Genomic DNA, 14,548 nt, shown 5'->3' with positions numbered 1-14,548 from the left:
CCTAGACCAGACATGTCAAACACAAGGCCCGGGGGCCAGATCCGGCCCGCGAAGTGGTTTCATGTGGCCCGCAAAGCGGTTCCTGGAAACAGTGAGGGAACGGCCCCCACTGCCTTGGCCCTGGCCCAGAGACCCTCCTTCTGCCAGAGACCCTCAGATCTGTCCCACTCCTGCCCAGGCCCCCATAGGCACCCTTGATGCGAGTTGCAGACCTGTGCTCTAGACTTTTTGGCGCCCTGACCAGTCACATTCTGGCACCTCCTATGAACTTCCATTTTTATTAGGAATTTCAAAAAGTCACTCGTTTCAATTTCTCTTCCAAGATGTTGAGCTTTACAGTTGAATTTTCAGCCATGGACATTTTTTCCCTTTCTCAGCCCAGAGTTGCTTTGCGGAGTGAGATAAAGGTAAAGGTTCCCCTGCACGTGCGTGCTAGTCATTTCCGACTCTAGGGGCCGGTGCTCATCTCCGTTTCAAAGCCGAAGAGCCAGCGCTTGTCCGAGGACGTCTCCATGGTCATGTGGCCGGCATGACTAGACACCAAAGGCGCACAGAGCGCCGTTACCTTCCCACCAGAGTGGTCCCTATTTTTTTACTTGCATTTTTACGTGCTTTCGAACTGCTAGGTTGGCAGAAGCTGGGACGAGTAACAGGCGCTCACTCTGCTACGCGGCACTCGGGATTCGACCCGCTAAACTGCCGACCTTCTGATTGACAAGCTCAGCATCCTAACCCACTGAGCCACCGCATCCCTTGCGGAGTGAGATAGCGACATATAAATTAAATAAATAATATTTTACCCTATTTACATGGTATATGCAGTTGTAATAGCAGCAGCACCCATTGTTGCTATATAGCAAAATTTCTGCAAAATTATATTAAATCTCAAGTGAGCACACTAACTCCCAGAGTGTGCCGTTACTGCTTTTTTATTGTATTTTTCAGCCTTTTCAATTTTGGAATTCAGTAAACTTTGACTCCCACAGGTGGGGTCCCACTTGGTAGTCAGGACATCCTGATTCAGATCTCTCTGGCAAGACCCAGAACTCCTCAGGTCACCTCTTGGTCAGCTGTCATTGCTACACTGATTCTTTACCTTCACTAGATGATTGTGTGGAAAATTGCTGAGGCATTTGTTGAACAAATTAGTTTCTTTTTAACTTGATCTGGACCGAAATTGATTATGAGACATTAAATTGTGGTCACCTCTTACCATAGCTGGCACCAGATTTTGCTTTCTTCGTTTTATGTTCTGTGGCTTTCCAGGCTCAGCCCGATGTCTCCTTCCTTTTCAATGAACCGTTCCAGATGGATCCTCCCACCCCGAAAGAAGCTGCTTTTTAGCTCCGGTGGCTGCACCCGAGGACACGGGAGCCCGCTCGGGCTGCCTCCCCGGGCGCTTCTCTGCTCTGACCAAAGCAGACGCGAGAGGGGTCTGGTTACATGGCGTGGTTTATTAAGGCATTAATTATGTCAAGAACTTGGCACTTGGGTTCTGGTCCATCAGCAGGAGGGCCAGGATGGGCAGCGCCCGCCACTCGGGCTGTCCAGCCACACGCAAAAGGATACACAGAGAAAACAGGACAATAAATAAGAGGGGGCCCCCTTCCCCCGCTGCAGCGGCAAGCGGAAAAGAGCTTGGCAAAGTTCGGGTTGTGCCCGCGTGACGGGAGCGAAGGAGCAGGAAAAGGGACCTTTGGGTCGAAAGGACCTTTCCCCGCCCACAGCCCCCCTCCCCATCAGCCCTTCTGGGGTTCACCCCTCCCGGGTCCCCTGCAGGAAGAGCCCAGAGCTCAGTGCGCAGCGCCCTCTGGTGGCAGCAGCGAGTGGGGACCACAACCGGAAGGCCTCGGCTCCTCTCCCCCTGGCTCTGCCACCCTGGAGGCCCTCAGGCGGCCGGCAGGAGCCCAGAGCAGAGGCCAGTTTCCTAGGGACGTCTTTGGGATGAGACGTCCCAGAGGGAGCTTGGTCCGCCTCTGAAGCGGTTACTTCTGCCTTCCCATGCACCCTGCGCTCCCTCCCACTGCTATGGGGGAAGAGCTGGAGGGCGTTATTATTGCTCTATGTCAATCAGTACCATTGATACTACCCCCCCACCCCGTTTAGGAAAGAGGCTAGAGAGGCAGGGCATCTGTTGCCCTCCACAGCACCATACAAACTTCCTGAATTGCAGAGGGGGCGCTTTGGGGTCAGGGCAGCTGTGAGAGGGCCAGATGTCTTGCCGTCTCTTCTGCCTGCAAGGGGGCAGGCCCAAAGTCCCAGGGAAGCAGGGTTGGCATGACTGGCTTGCCCTTGGTCCCGACTGGACATCCAGCAGAGCCTCCCAGCCCGTGTGCCACAAGGGGAGTGTGCCATCTAGTCTATGTGTGCTCTTGCAAGCAGGCCCCGCTGACAGGCACGTCCTGAACAAAAAGTCTTGGATCTGCAGCTTCCCTCCCTAAAGGCCAGGGAGCAGCCGGACCGGGCGAGGCAAAGCCAGCGTCCCCTGAAGTGGCCACTGCTCAGGCCCGTGCCCGGCTACCACCAAGGGCAACTCCTGGGCTGGCCCTAAATGCGGAGCTCTGCCTCTTCGGGGGCCTCCAAGGAGTGCTCAATGCTTATGGTGGAGGAGGCAGTGGGCCCCTGGGAGACCCCAAAAGGGGACACCATGGGAGATCGGGCAGCTAGAGGGGAGAGGGAAGGAGAGAAGCTGGGAGACATGGCTGCAGAGGAGAGGGATCCCTCGTGGCTGATGGGAGACCGTCGGAGGGAGGACAGGTGGGGGAAAGCCCGGCCTACTGCTGGCTTGGGGGGCACTGACTTGGCCCCGGGGTGAGCCACAGAAGTGATGAGGGGAGGGGGGTCGATGCGGGGCTTGGGCTTGGCAGGAAAGGGCTTGCGCAGGGAGCTCTCGTCCTTGAGGCGGGCGATCTCCGTGAACACGCTGGCTAGCGGCTGGAACTGAGGACACCAGTTCAGGAGATAGTCCCAGTTATAGCTGCCACGCAGCTCCTCGTCGCTCGCCACAATGGCAGTCAGGGAGCCGTCCACACAGGGCTTCCCGTCTTCTGGAAAAGAGTAGTCCTTGGTGGAGGGGACGCTGAGGCCGCAACCAGTGCCCAGGTAGGCTCCACTGCTGCCACCGTCGTCCCGGTAGAGTTGCGGGGGCTGCCCAGGTAGCAGCAGACTTGGCCCTTTCCTGTTCTTGAACCAGTGGGTGGCATCAAGTGTGGTCGGCTCACAGGAGATGTCAGAAAGGCGATCAGCATCTGTCTGGATGCCAGAATCAGGCCCGCGTGCTACGAGATGCTCCTGCAGAGAAGAGGTGACGCTGGACATGCGGGGGCATTCGTTGATCATACGGATCTCGTCATCCTCGGCAGCTTCAGCTGAGCCTCGCCCACTCGAGTGCGATGGGTCCAGTGATCCCCCTCTTGTGGTGTAGGCCCCCCCAGAATCTGTACCATAGCCAGGCAGTGCCTCATGGTACAGACAGTCCCCCCCAGGTAGGGCTGGGTCTGCATGGCCCAATTTCTGCAGGGAGCCACTCTGCATGTGTGCCAAATCGGCCTCCTTATGGCCACGGCCCTGCTGTGACCGGAGGAGAGCGAGCACAATAGCCACGGCGGCAAGCACCACCACCACACTGAGCGAGGCAGCCACTGCTATCACCAGCAGCAAGTTGAGGTCGGGCACCAGGCCAAAGGCCGTGTGCGTCACATCAATGGTGACCTGAGTGGAGGCTGAACGAGAGGCATGTAGGGGGCTGTGGGCTTGTACCTCCAGGACCATCTGCCGTGGTTCTGACCTGGTGGGGCCCCCTGAAGGCACCTGGCTGTCCATCTGCAGATACAGGATCCCGCTCGTTTCATTGATCTCAAAGAACGGGGATGGCTTGGTCAGAGCATAGAGGACAACCCCATCTGGGCCCTCATCCTCGTCTGTGGCAGTCACGTGCCCTATACTTTGGCCCCGACGTGCCCCTTCTGGAACATCAAAGTGGAAGTTTGAGCTGAGGAAGACAGGGTCATACTCATCTTCCCCAGTGACCAAGACACGCACCGTGACAGTTGCAGAGCCATTGCCAGGGTCTGTGGCCTGCACAAGCAGCTGGAAAGACTTGCTGCGCTCGTAGTCAAAGGGCAGGCGTGAATGTAGCTCCCCAGAGCTGCTGTTGATGTCAAAGACACCCCAGTCCTCTGCCTGCAGAAGTGCGTAATGCAGCTCCCCAAAGATCCCAACATCAGGGTCCACTGCACGGATGGTGGTAACCAGGCTTCCTGGAGGTAGGTTTTCCCTCAGGCTGGTGCTCAGCATGTCTATCGGAAAGTAGGGAAGGTTGTCGTTCACGTCCTTCACCTCCACAGCCACAGATGCCAGGGCAAAATGCCCACTGGCTCCGTCTGAGGCCTGAATCACCAGGCTGTGCTGGGCCCATTTTTCACAGTCTAGAGCTTTGACCAAGCGAAGTGCCCCTGAGGATGGATGCAGTTGGAAGAGCCCACTGGGGTCACCGGAGCTGATGCTGTAGTGCACTTGACCATGCAGGCCCAAGTCGGGGTCGTGGGCTGCCACCCGCAGCAGCTCTGTGCCAGGCATGGTGTTCTCACTCACTGTCATGTGATAAACAGAGCGCCCAAAGACAGGTGGGTTGTCATTGACGTCCAGCACAGTGAGAACCACAGGCACTATGGCACTGTGCTGTGGCACTCCTCGGTCAGCCACTGCCACAGTGAGGTTGTAGAGGGCCACACCCTCGAAATCAAGGGGTTCAATCAGGATCAAGGCACTGGCCTCGCCCACGTGGCCCTCTAGCTGAAAAGCATGACCACTGTTCCCACTCACAATAGTGTAATCCAGGGCGGCGTTGTCCCGAGTCACATCAGCATCTGTGGCTTCCAGGGTCAGCAGGATCGTTCCTGGGCGCAGGTCCTCTGTCACAGAGGCATTGTACTGAGGTTTCAAGAATTGAGGCCTGTGGTCATTCACATCCAGGACCTGGATCTGCACAGAGGCCCAGGCTGAGAGGCTGGGGAGACCCTTATCACAAGCTTCCACCACTAAATCCAGCGTGGGACGTTCCAGCTCCAGCATCAGACGCTGGGTGGTGAACAAGGTACCTGTGAGGCAGCAGAAGGAACAGTTGGAATTTGGAAAGGAGGAAGGCCTTGGTGGAAGGGCTGGAGTCAACGCCTGATAAGGAGGCATGCAGCCCCTTGCACCCTATCTAGGGACAGCCTAGTAGAACAAGAGGGAAGCTAGGGTTGTCCTCCCTGGTAAAAAAAACCCCAGTTCCTTACTCCCAAACCAGCATGGGGTCTCCCTGAACACGTACCATTGCTTGCATGGATGGCCACAAGATCGCTTGCCGTGAGCAGTTGATAGGTGACTTCCCCGTTGGTGCCTGAGTCCAGGTCCGTGGCACTGAGAGTCAGGATGGGAGTGCCAGCAGGGGTTTGTTCTGGGATGAGCACCTGCAGCATTAGGGTTAGAGCAAAATGTGGCTACTTCCTGGCATTTGCTGGCCATCAGGCATGACTCCTGGAATAGCTGGGGAACCCCTTCCTCACCCAGGGCTCTCTACAGCTCTCCTTTTAAAGTGGGGGTAGAAAGACAAGGGCCACTTTGGGCAGGGCACGATGCTCCCTCTACTCCCAAGACCAAGCTGGCCCCTATACAACGCCCTCCTCCCAATTTCTCCTATTAACCCCATTTGTCCACCATTTGTTCTACTATCTGGACTACTTTGCTTTTAAGGCTTCACTTCCGTTAGTGGAGCAAGAAGCTTTAGACAGCACAGGAAAACTTTCCTCCACCCCAAGCAGAGAAGACCTATTTCCATTCCTGTTCTCACCTTGGGAAGAAAGAGGAACACCTGCCATTCTTTTCCTCTCTTCTAGGCACTCCCTTCTTTGGTGGGGGGAGGAGAGTCACTCCAGATAGGGTCTCTCTTGAAGGGACAGTGGGCTACTACCTCTCCAGGGTCACCCTGGACAAGGGAAGCCTGAACCTAGAGGGGTGGGAAGGCAGGTACCTGATAGAGCGCCTGGGCAAAGGTGGGCGCATTGTCGTTCACGTCCTCCACCAGCACTGTGAGGTTGGCCTCCGTCTCATGCTGGGAGTCAGAAGCGCGCACTGTGAGGGTGTAGTGGTTACGCTGCTCATAGTCCAGGGGCTCTGTTAACACAATGTGGCCCCCGTAGGGTAGGATGCTAAAGGTCCCGGTGTTGCTGCTGTCCAGGTAGAGTGCGTAGACAAGCTGTGGTCCACAGTCCACATCATTCCCAGTCACCATGGTGATCTCGGTGCCTAGCAAGGTATCTGCAGGAGCAATGTGGGAACTCAATCGAAGGACTTAGACTCTCTGAGGGGACTCAATAAGCCACCTCTGGGAAGTGTGGCCCCAAAGGGAGGCCCAGATTTGCAGTGAGCCTCCAGTTGAACAGGACACCTTCAATCACCACGCAGGGACCCTTGAGCAGGCCCTCTTCCCTTCCAACCACTTACTCTCTGCTACCCGCACCTCCCAGGGTGCAGGGATGGTGGGACTATTGTCATTGAGATCCATCACCACCACCGTGAGTGTGGCTGAGCCCACAAGGGGAGGGTGTCCTCTGTCTGTTGCAGTCAGCACCAGCCTGTGGGGAACAGGGCTTTGTCAGAGGTTTTGTGGGATGGCAGGCCCAGTTCAGATCTGCCCTAGAAAACAATTCCAGGGAAGGGCTTGTGTGGCGCCACCCCCTTCATTGTTCTTTCAGCTAGGTGTCCACTATTGAGTTCACCCACAGCATTTATCAAGTTGGGTATCAACTCAATTTCTCTGGGATCTGGGCCACCCAGACCTGCTACTTGGGAGCAGACTGACTCTCTGCCATGCCCTCCAGCCCTGACTGGCACCCCGCGATCTTTGTGTCAGCAGAGTTCTTCCAAGGTTTCGTGGTCCCTTCCCCAGTGGGTTGCAGGCAGCATAGGTTGCGAGAAACATGTACTTTGTTAGTGTGTGCCAAGCAATCTGAACGTGACAATGACTTTTGCAATGGAGTACCTTTTACATCTCCACCTCCTTTTTCTAGAAAGGTGTGAGGGGGCTGAACCTCAGCAGTGCCTAGTTGGCTGGACCTATGCTTGCAGCACAGCTGGTTTGAGCGGAGGGAGCAGAGAGTGACTCACCATGTACCCTCCCTGACCCCAATACTGACTAAGTTAATGATTGCACAAGATTCAGCTGTCCACTATGTCAAGCCTTACCCGCCAGCTCCCAGGCAGCCAACCCCACTGGTGGTCTGCAGAATTGCTAGGACTGGCTGGGAACAAGAGATTGACTCACCGGGTCTGGGCCCAGATCTCCCTGTCCAGGATGGCTGCTGTGGTGATGGCTCCCGTCTGGGCATTGATTCGGTAGAGTCCGTCCATTGGCTGTGTCTGGTTGATCCTGTAGATCACCTGGCCATTGGGTCCCTGATCCAAATCATTGGCCACAACCTGCAGCCAGAGAAGCATAAGCACTGACACGCCTGAAAGGATTCTCCCCTCCTCCTCCTCCTCCTCCTCCTCCTCCTCCTCCTCCTCCAGCACCTGCTTTCACCAAAGTACCTGAATGACCGGCAAGTCGTAGCCCTGCGCCTCCCCAACAAAGGCCACATAGTTCTGCAGCTGGAAGCGGGGATGGTTGTCATTCATGTCCTGCAGGTTGATGGTGACGGCCATGAAGCCAAAGGAGGCAGGGGACTCCGCTTGCAGCACCAGGCGCAGGCGGGGCTGCAGCTCAAAGTCCAGCCCTTCAGCGTTGGAGACAGAAATCGCTCCTGGAGGGAGGCAAGGTGAGGCTGCTCTGTCTGAAGCTCCCAATGGGTGACTGTGCAGCACTGACCATGCACACCCAACCCTTCCAGAAGCCGAGTGGGATTGGCAGCCATCGGGGCAACAGGGTGACTGCCCCGTGGCTGCAGCGCAAGTGAGGCAAAGGGGGTCAGGGAAAGGGCTTCCTGGGGGGGGCGTTGTTGAAGCATGGGCCCTACCTGCTCCTGAGCCTGGAGCTCACGAGGATCCCTCTGCCTCTGGACAGGCAGAGCAGCTCAGAGCCAAAGGCTTAAGATGCACGTGTGGGCGCAGGAGGGAGGGAGGGAGGGAGGGAAAGGGGCATCTGCACATTTAATAGCACGATCCAAGTGGGTTCAGGACCCTCAAAGCTGCCTCAGGCTTCAGGCCTTCTCTGCCATCTTCCTCTCTCTTTGGCCGTCTCTCCTCTTGTCCTTAGGCTCATTTGCACCCACGTGTGCACGTGAAAAAACTTCCCTCTGTCACCCCCATCCCAGGGGGTGGTTCTGGAAGCAGCACGGTAGGGAGGTGGCCCCAAGGCTGCTGAGTTTAGAAAAACTACAGATGACCAGCAATAATCATCTAGGTTCATCTAACTAGGAAACTCAACTCTCTCTTGCATCAAAAGAGCAAGAAAAACCAAATGAAATAGTTACGTACAAGTTGTGTAACTGGAGTGCTTCCTGCCGTCCACAATTGACTTAGTGCAGGGTCCTGGGTGGAATTCCAGGCCAGAGTGGGACACCGGTGGGTCCCTGTCTGTGCATGGTCTCAAAGGCCCCCTCCCCACCAGGTCTCTCTCTCTAGCGACTTGGGGAGGCAAGTCTGCTGGTTTGGGGGGGGGGGGCAAAACAGAGGCAGCAAATAAACTTGCCTCAAGATTGCATGACACAATTTCAAGGCAGCCACAAAGTGGCTTTTCTAGCAACTGCCAATTCCGTGGCTTGCACAGCCTAAGAGGAACTTCAGTTCCCATTGACTTAGTGGGCTAAGCATTCCCACAACTGAGCCCATTTTCTGATTTCATAGTCAGCCACATGGTCACCGGCACAAAGGAGTCTGCACGCGTGCGCACACTCACACACACACAAAAGGCACAGAAGAGAACTGCCACGTTCGGCAAATGCAGCCTTGGCTCTTGGATCACATTAAGCCCCTTCTGACACAGTTCCAGCAGAGAAGAAATGGGAAAGAGAGACCCTCCATAACTCTGGGGGAAAAGAAGGGCTGGATGGGGCTGCTCTCGTCCTCCAGCTGGTCAGCCAAGCAGAAGATCTTCTAGTCTGAAGATCACAAGGAAGCCACGAGTTTATTCAGCCACCTCCCTCTCCGTGCTGCATCCCGAGTGTTTACACCAAGAGGCAGCTGGGTGGGCAACATGTCTCAAACCGAGGCTGGGGGCTCAGGCTGCCTGGCAAAGCAGCCTTGGGCAAGAATCCCAGACTACACAGAACCAGGGCACATGCTCACTTGGGGCAAACCCGGCCTTTGATGAGGCCTCTGCCGGACTCAGCAAAGTGTTGTCCAGAGGGACAGCTGGCACCGGATCAAGAGCTTTTCAGCTCCTGGGATCCCAGGGTGGGAAGGAAGCCTGTTTCTGGATTCCAAGGGCTTCCTCCATTTTGGCCACGGCGATGCTGTCTGCTCCTCCTTACCCCCATCCCCACCATGCCAAGAAAGCTGGCGCCGACCGCTTTCCACTCTGATCGTTGGAGAACCGTGGGGGAAAAAGGACCATGGTTTTGCAGTTCTGCTTCTCGTATGAGCTAGCTAGAAGAGGAGACCAGGAAGAAGAAGACCTAGAAGCCGGGCCCCACTGGATGAGACCCCTGGCCCGTCTCAACCAGCAGCCTGTTCTCCAATGACCCTCTGACTGCCCAAGGAAGCCCACTGGTCTCCCGGCAGGGGCCCCTCAGAGGCCTCCTCTTGGGCATTCAGGCAGGCAGTTTCTGATCATCATTTCCATGAATCGATCCAACAGTTTTTTGAAGCCCACCAAGCTGCTTTGAGTACCACATCTGGTACTAATTCCAAAGTGAACTGAGCACTGTGCAAAACCGTATGTCCTTTTCTCTGCCCCGATTCTGCCAGATTCAAATTTCAGTGGGTGATGGCAGAGCAGGGTAAGGAGTTGGCATTTGACTATTGTGCTCTGAGCCAGACATGGCGCGGCAGTGCAGCCCTCCTTACACAAAGGATGCACAGGGCAGAGGGCAGGGCCTGGCCAGGAGCTCGCCTGAGTCCCTGCAAGCCAGCCGAGAGGGAGCTTTTTGGTAGGATGGCAGCACAGGAGGAAGAGACGCCACCTTCCCGAGCCTCCTTGCTCGGCCAGGGGTAGTGTCAGCTGCTCCTGCCCCCTCTCCCGAGGGGTGGCTTGTCTGCACTGGGGCAAGCAGGACGGGCCCAAAGGCTGGCCGTGAGAGGCTTCCTCCAGGGATATGTCAGTGGGGGAGCCAGATTTGCTTAATGACCACATAATTCACAATTGGTCCCAACTGTGGTCGTAAGTCGAGGACTACTTATATGCATGCTGAATTCACATAGAGTTGAACATTTGTTGCTCAGTGTGGTAAGAGTAGCATAAAACTGAAGTATAACCCATGTGAAAATATTGGAGTAATAATTATGTTCTTAGTGAATGGTGAAACTCTGAGCAGAGAACAGGACAAGGATGTGCAAAGACCTCTTGGTTTCTTAATGGAAATGTGGAGAAAATGGGCAGGTCCTGCTGGCGGTGGTTCTTGTGGTGTGTTGCTGGAGACCTGAACCTATGTGGAATTTCCTCAGGATGCAGCGCAGAGCTTGTCTCTTGCCCTGTTTGGGGCCTGGAGCCCGTACAGGTCCCTAATGGGCAGCTTGGCTCCTTCTCAGCTGGGGCCCGGGTATTGCCTGGTTGGGAAAAGGACCTGGGGAGGGGACTCCCCTGCCTCCTCTCTGGAGGGAGCCATTCTTTCCCAGCGCCCCCCAGCCCTGCCCTGCCAAGTACCCGAGTCGGGCTGGATCCGGAAGGCGCCGTTCTCGTTGCCACTCACGATGCTGTAGGTGATCCGGCCGGATGATCCTGTGGTGTGTCTGGCTGGGGTGCTCAGCACCAGTGTGCCTGAAAGGACAGTTAGCACCACAGTCAGAAACGGGGTGGGGTGTGGGTGCAGAAGGCCAATGGGGGGAGGATAGTGACTGGCCTCCATGGGGCAAAGGAAAATGCTTAATCCAGAAAAAAGGAACGTACGGGTCATAAAGCTTGCTGAGAGGACGGGGCTATCCCCTGTATCACCTCACCTGCCCAGGACACACAAGCCTCCAGTCGGTTTCTTCGTTCAGCAAGGTGAAATGAATGCGCAGCAAGACACGGTTTAAGTATTAGAGGGCTGCTCCAGAGTCTCACCACCCTCCGGAGTCGGCAGTGGGGAAGGGGGCAGAGACCCAGACAACGGTCTCGGAACTGACCCTTCCCCTCCTGAAGTGTTAGGGGCAAGTGCTGGGCAAGGAGTGGGACGGGGGGACAGCCCACTTCCAGCCCCTCCCTCACTACAGGAGCTTTGAGCCAGACCCTGACCCTCAGCCCAACAGCAGGGGGGCATGGAGGGGAAGGAGCTGGACTGCCAGGGGCAGAAGCAGATTCTACACTCTCTTAGCCTGGGAGAGTTGAGGAGAGAGCTGCGGACGCTGCTGCCTTAAGGACAGAGGGTAGAGACATTCAATAAATAAATCCAACAATCAACCAGTAATTAACACCCGTGGATCCAAAGGTCCTACCTGCCATCGGAACTTATCTAAGAAGCAACCACCAAAAGTAAGTCGTGAAAATTGAACTGTGGCCACTTCCAAAAGGGAACCCACTTCCGGGATGGTGCCACGCAATCTTTGTGTAGAAGATGGCAGATTGGCTGCTTCCCAATAGAGAACTATGGAAAAGGTAAGTAACCAAGCCATTGCAGGGGGTGGGGAGGAGTGTGTTGGATATGGTGGGGGGTAAGCAGGGCCAAGCACTGCTCGGTCCGAGGGGGGACTGGGGTGAAGAGAGGCAGAGCTTTCCTGCACTTGGTCTTAAGAGTGGGCAGATTGCCAAGTGACTAAATCTTGGTCATAGGACTTGGGGGGCGGGCACTGCCGCAGCTGTAACTTTGGGCAGGGGTGGCAAATCCCTTCATTCAGCCCTGTCATAATTTCAAACTCTCTCCGAACAAACCATCGTTAAGTCAAGAACCACCTGTAACCTTTGCAGGTTTGGGACTTTAACTTGGGATTCCTTCCCCATTTCTTTCCTTTCCCTATCTTACGCAAATGCCTCTGCAGAGGCTCTTGGGGTGAGGAGGACTAGCCTTCCCTCTTCCATCCTTCTCCCCACAATCCTCACTGTACACAACTGCGTTTTCTCTTCCCTCCGGCTCAGGGCAGAGGCCTCAAGATATCCAGGAGACAACAGCCATTCTGCCAGGCCCAGCTTGGTGCTGGTCTTCTCTCTCGGTCTGCCTCTTGGGATATGCCCCCCCCAAGCCCCTCACTTGCGGAAAGGGCCCGTCTCCGGGCAGTACCTGGGGCAGCGTTCTCAGGAAGGACCACATCACTGGTGCTGCGTGGAAAGTGCACTCCCCACTGGCTCTCGTCTTGCATATGAATGACCACCACGCCAATGGAGGAGAGGGGGGGCTGCCCCAGGTCGCTAGCCAGCACAAACAGGGTCCGCTGGCGCTGGTTGAGACTCCCCAAGGGCTGCAGCAGCTGGATGGCCCCGGTGTACGTGTTTATAGCGAAGGCTGGGGCGGGCACAGCAAAGCGATACAAGATGGAAGCGTTAGCCCCAGCGTCGTGGTCCTCCGCACGCAGGGTGGCCACCACTCGCTTGGGTGGAGTGTGGCGGGGCAGGGTAACGGTGAGTGGGCTGAGGGGGAAGGATGGGACGTGGTCGTTCACGTCTTGGACGGTGATTGTGATGGCTGTGGAGGCGCTCCTGGGGGCTGAAGGGGAAGAATCAATGGCCAAGCCTTGGAAGGAATAGGTGGCCCGGCGTTCCCGGTCGAGTGGCTGGGTGCTGTACAGGCGGCCTGTTTGCGGCTCCACCTGGAAGGCTCCCAGTGACTCGTTTGCAAGGAAATACGAAATTCGTCCGTTGTTGCCTTCATCCGGATCTTGTGCCTTAAGTTGTAGCACGGGGGCTCCCACGGGCAGGTCCTCGGGCACCTCTGCGGTGTAGACCTCTTGCACAAATTGGGGAGCATTGTCGTTCAGATCCAGCACCTGTACTTGAATTGCCATACTGGCACAGCGGACAGGAGAGCCGTTGTCGCAGGCTTGGGTGGTTAGCATATAGGTGGCTTTGCGTTCCCGGTCCAGCCCTTGCACAGTGGACAGCTGGCCAGTTAAGGGGTCCAGAGCAAAATCCTCTTCAGGGTCCCCAGCTGCAGGGAGAAGAATGGGGGCAATAAAAGCTTCTAGACCAAACTAAGGCTAACGGTCACTTTCCCAAAACGTGACTCAATTGCAAGGAGAGCAAAAAGGTCCAGTTTCCAAAAATTTATTATTTACTTATTTTAGGGTATCTGTAAACCAGAGGTGTCAAACTGCCGGCCCAAGCTCCGATACATCGCGCAACGTCACATGATGTCAGAGGTTTGACACGTCTGCTTGAAAACTGTCCCACCTAGCTAAGTATCTATGGAGATTTTCAATCATTCAGGCCGTGGATATCCCAAAGGCAACTGGACTTTCTTGTTTTTCTTTGAAGATATTTCACTTCTCATCCAAGAAGCTTCTTCAGCTCTGACCAGTTTGTAGGGAATGGAAGGATTTATAGATATGCAAGGAATATATACCCTTCCGTTCTCCACCGTCTAGTCAGAGCTGAAGAAGCTTCTTGGATGAGAAGCGAAACGTCTTCAAAGAAAAACAAGAAAGTCCAGTGGCCTCATGAAAAAGCACCTTTGGCACCACCTAGCTAAGATTCTTGGTGGAGAACAATGCCCAAATAAAATTACCAATAAAATTACCAAGAATGGTGAGAATGCCGTGCCGTCCAGCCCAAAGGCCCCGGGGCTTGTTGTGGGATGCTGCCTGCCACGGGATCCTTTCCCTCACTTACCTGCCAGCAAGTAAGAGATGCGCCCATTGTCCCCCGCATCGCGGTCTGTGGCACGCAGGGTGAGCAGCTTCTGGCGACTCCGGTTCTCTGGCACAGCCAGAGAGTAAGCATCGTTCTGGAAGATGGGGGCGTGGTCATTCTCATCCACCACGAGGACACGCACGGTGGCCTTGGCCTGGCGGGGGGGCAGGCCACCATCCTGCGCATACACTGCAGGGAGAAACAACATGCATGGCGCGTGTTGGCCCAAACTCTTTCTCTGCCCCAGAATTCTGTGCTGGGTAACTCTGATGCTACACCAAAAGCAGCTCGTTTCTTGCAACCTCCATAAAAATTATGCAGATAAGGCCTATTTGCATACATTAACCTATTGGGCACAATGATACGTGGAAATAGGCCTTTCTGCCGATTCTACAAGCCCTGGGAAAGAGCATTCAGTCCCCTTAATCCCAAGCGTTTCTAAGCGTACGTCGGTAGTGCTAAGGCCTAGAAGCTTACTTTTTCAAAAAATAAAGCAATGTCTCAACAGAAGAGAATATCCGAAACTCAGGGTTGAATTGTGGAATACTTGGTGCTCTCTGAGATTGGTGGTTTCCTTGCAGACGTTTCGTTAACCAGACTAGGTAACATCATTAGTTAAGTTTCCAGGAATTCCCCAGTAAGAAGACACAG

At 55.3% G+C, this 14,548-nt stretch overlaps 1 protein-coding gene across 1 annotated transcript in view; it reads right to left on the bottom strand.

The window, feature by feature from the left end:
- Positions 1 to 1,814: 1,814 nt before the first annotated feature.
- The window catches only part of DCHS1 (dachsous cadherin-related 1), a 30,323-nt gene continuing 17,589 nt past the window's right edge, over positions 1,815 to 14,548 (bottom strand). The window contains exons 13-21 of the mRNA XM_083361570.1: positions 13,877 to 14,086; positions 12,333 to 13,196; positions 10,784 to 10,897; positions 7,573 to 7,784; positions 7,307 to 7,461; positions 6,487 to 6,617; positions 6,014 to 6,300; positions 5,315 to 5,453; positions 1,815 to 5,099 (exon numbers count right to left, since the gene is read on the bottom strand). Coding sequence (XP_083217696.1) covers positions 2,548 to 5,099; positions 5,315 to 5,453; positions 6,014 to 6,300; positions 6,487 to 6,617; positions 7,307 to 7,461; positions 7,573 to 7,784; positions 10,784 to 10,897; positions 12,333 to 13,196; positions 13,877 to 14,086 — 4,664 coding nt within the window. The 3' untranslated portion in view covers positions 1,815 to 2,547. The remainder of the gene's footprint in view (positions 5,100 to 5,314; positions 5,454 to 6,013; positions 6,301 to 6,486; positions 6,618 to 7,306; positions 7,462 to 7,572; positions 7,785 to 10,783; positions 10,898 to 12,332; positions 13,197 to 13,876; positions 14,087 to 14,548) is intronic.

The sequence above is a fragment of the Vipera ursinii genome (genome assembly GCF_947247035.1).
Source record: "Vipera ursinii genome assembly, chromosome: 4".
NCBI classification, from domain to species: Eukaryota; Metazoa; Chordata; class Lepidosauria; order Squamata; family Viperidae; genus Vipera; species Vipera ursinii.
Note: the sequence above shows the minus strand (reverse complement) of the source record. Positions and strands in the feature narration are given on the sequence as shown.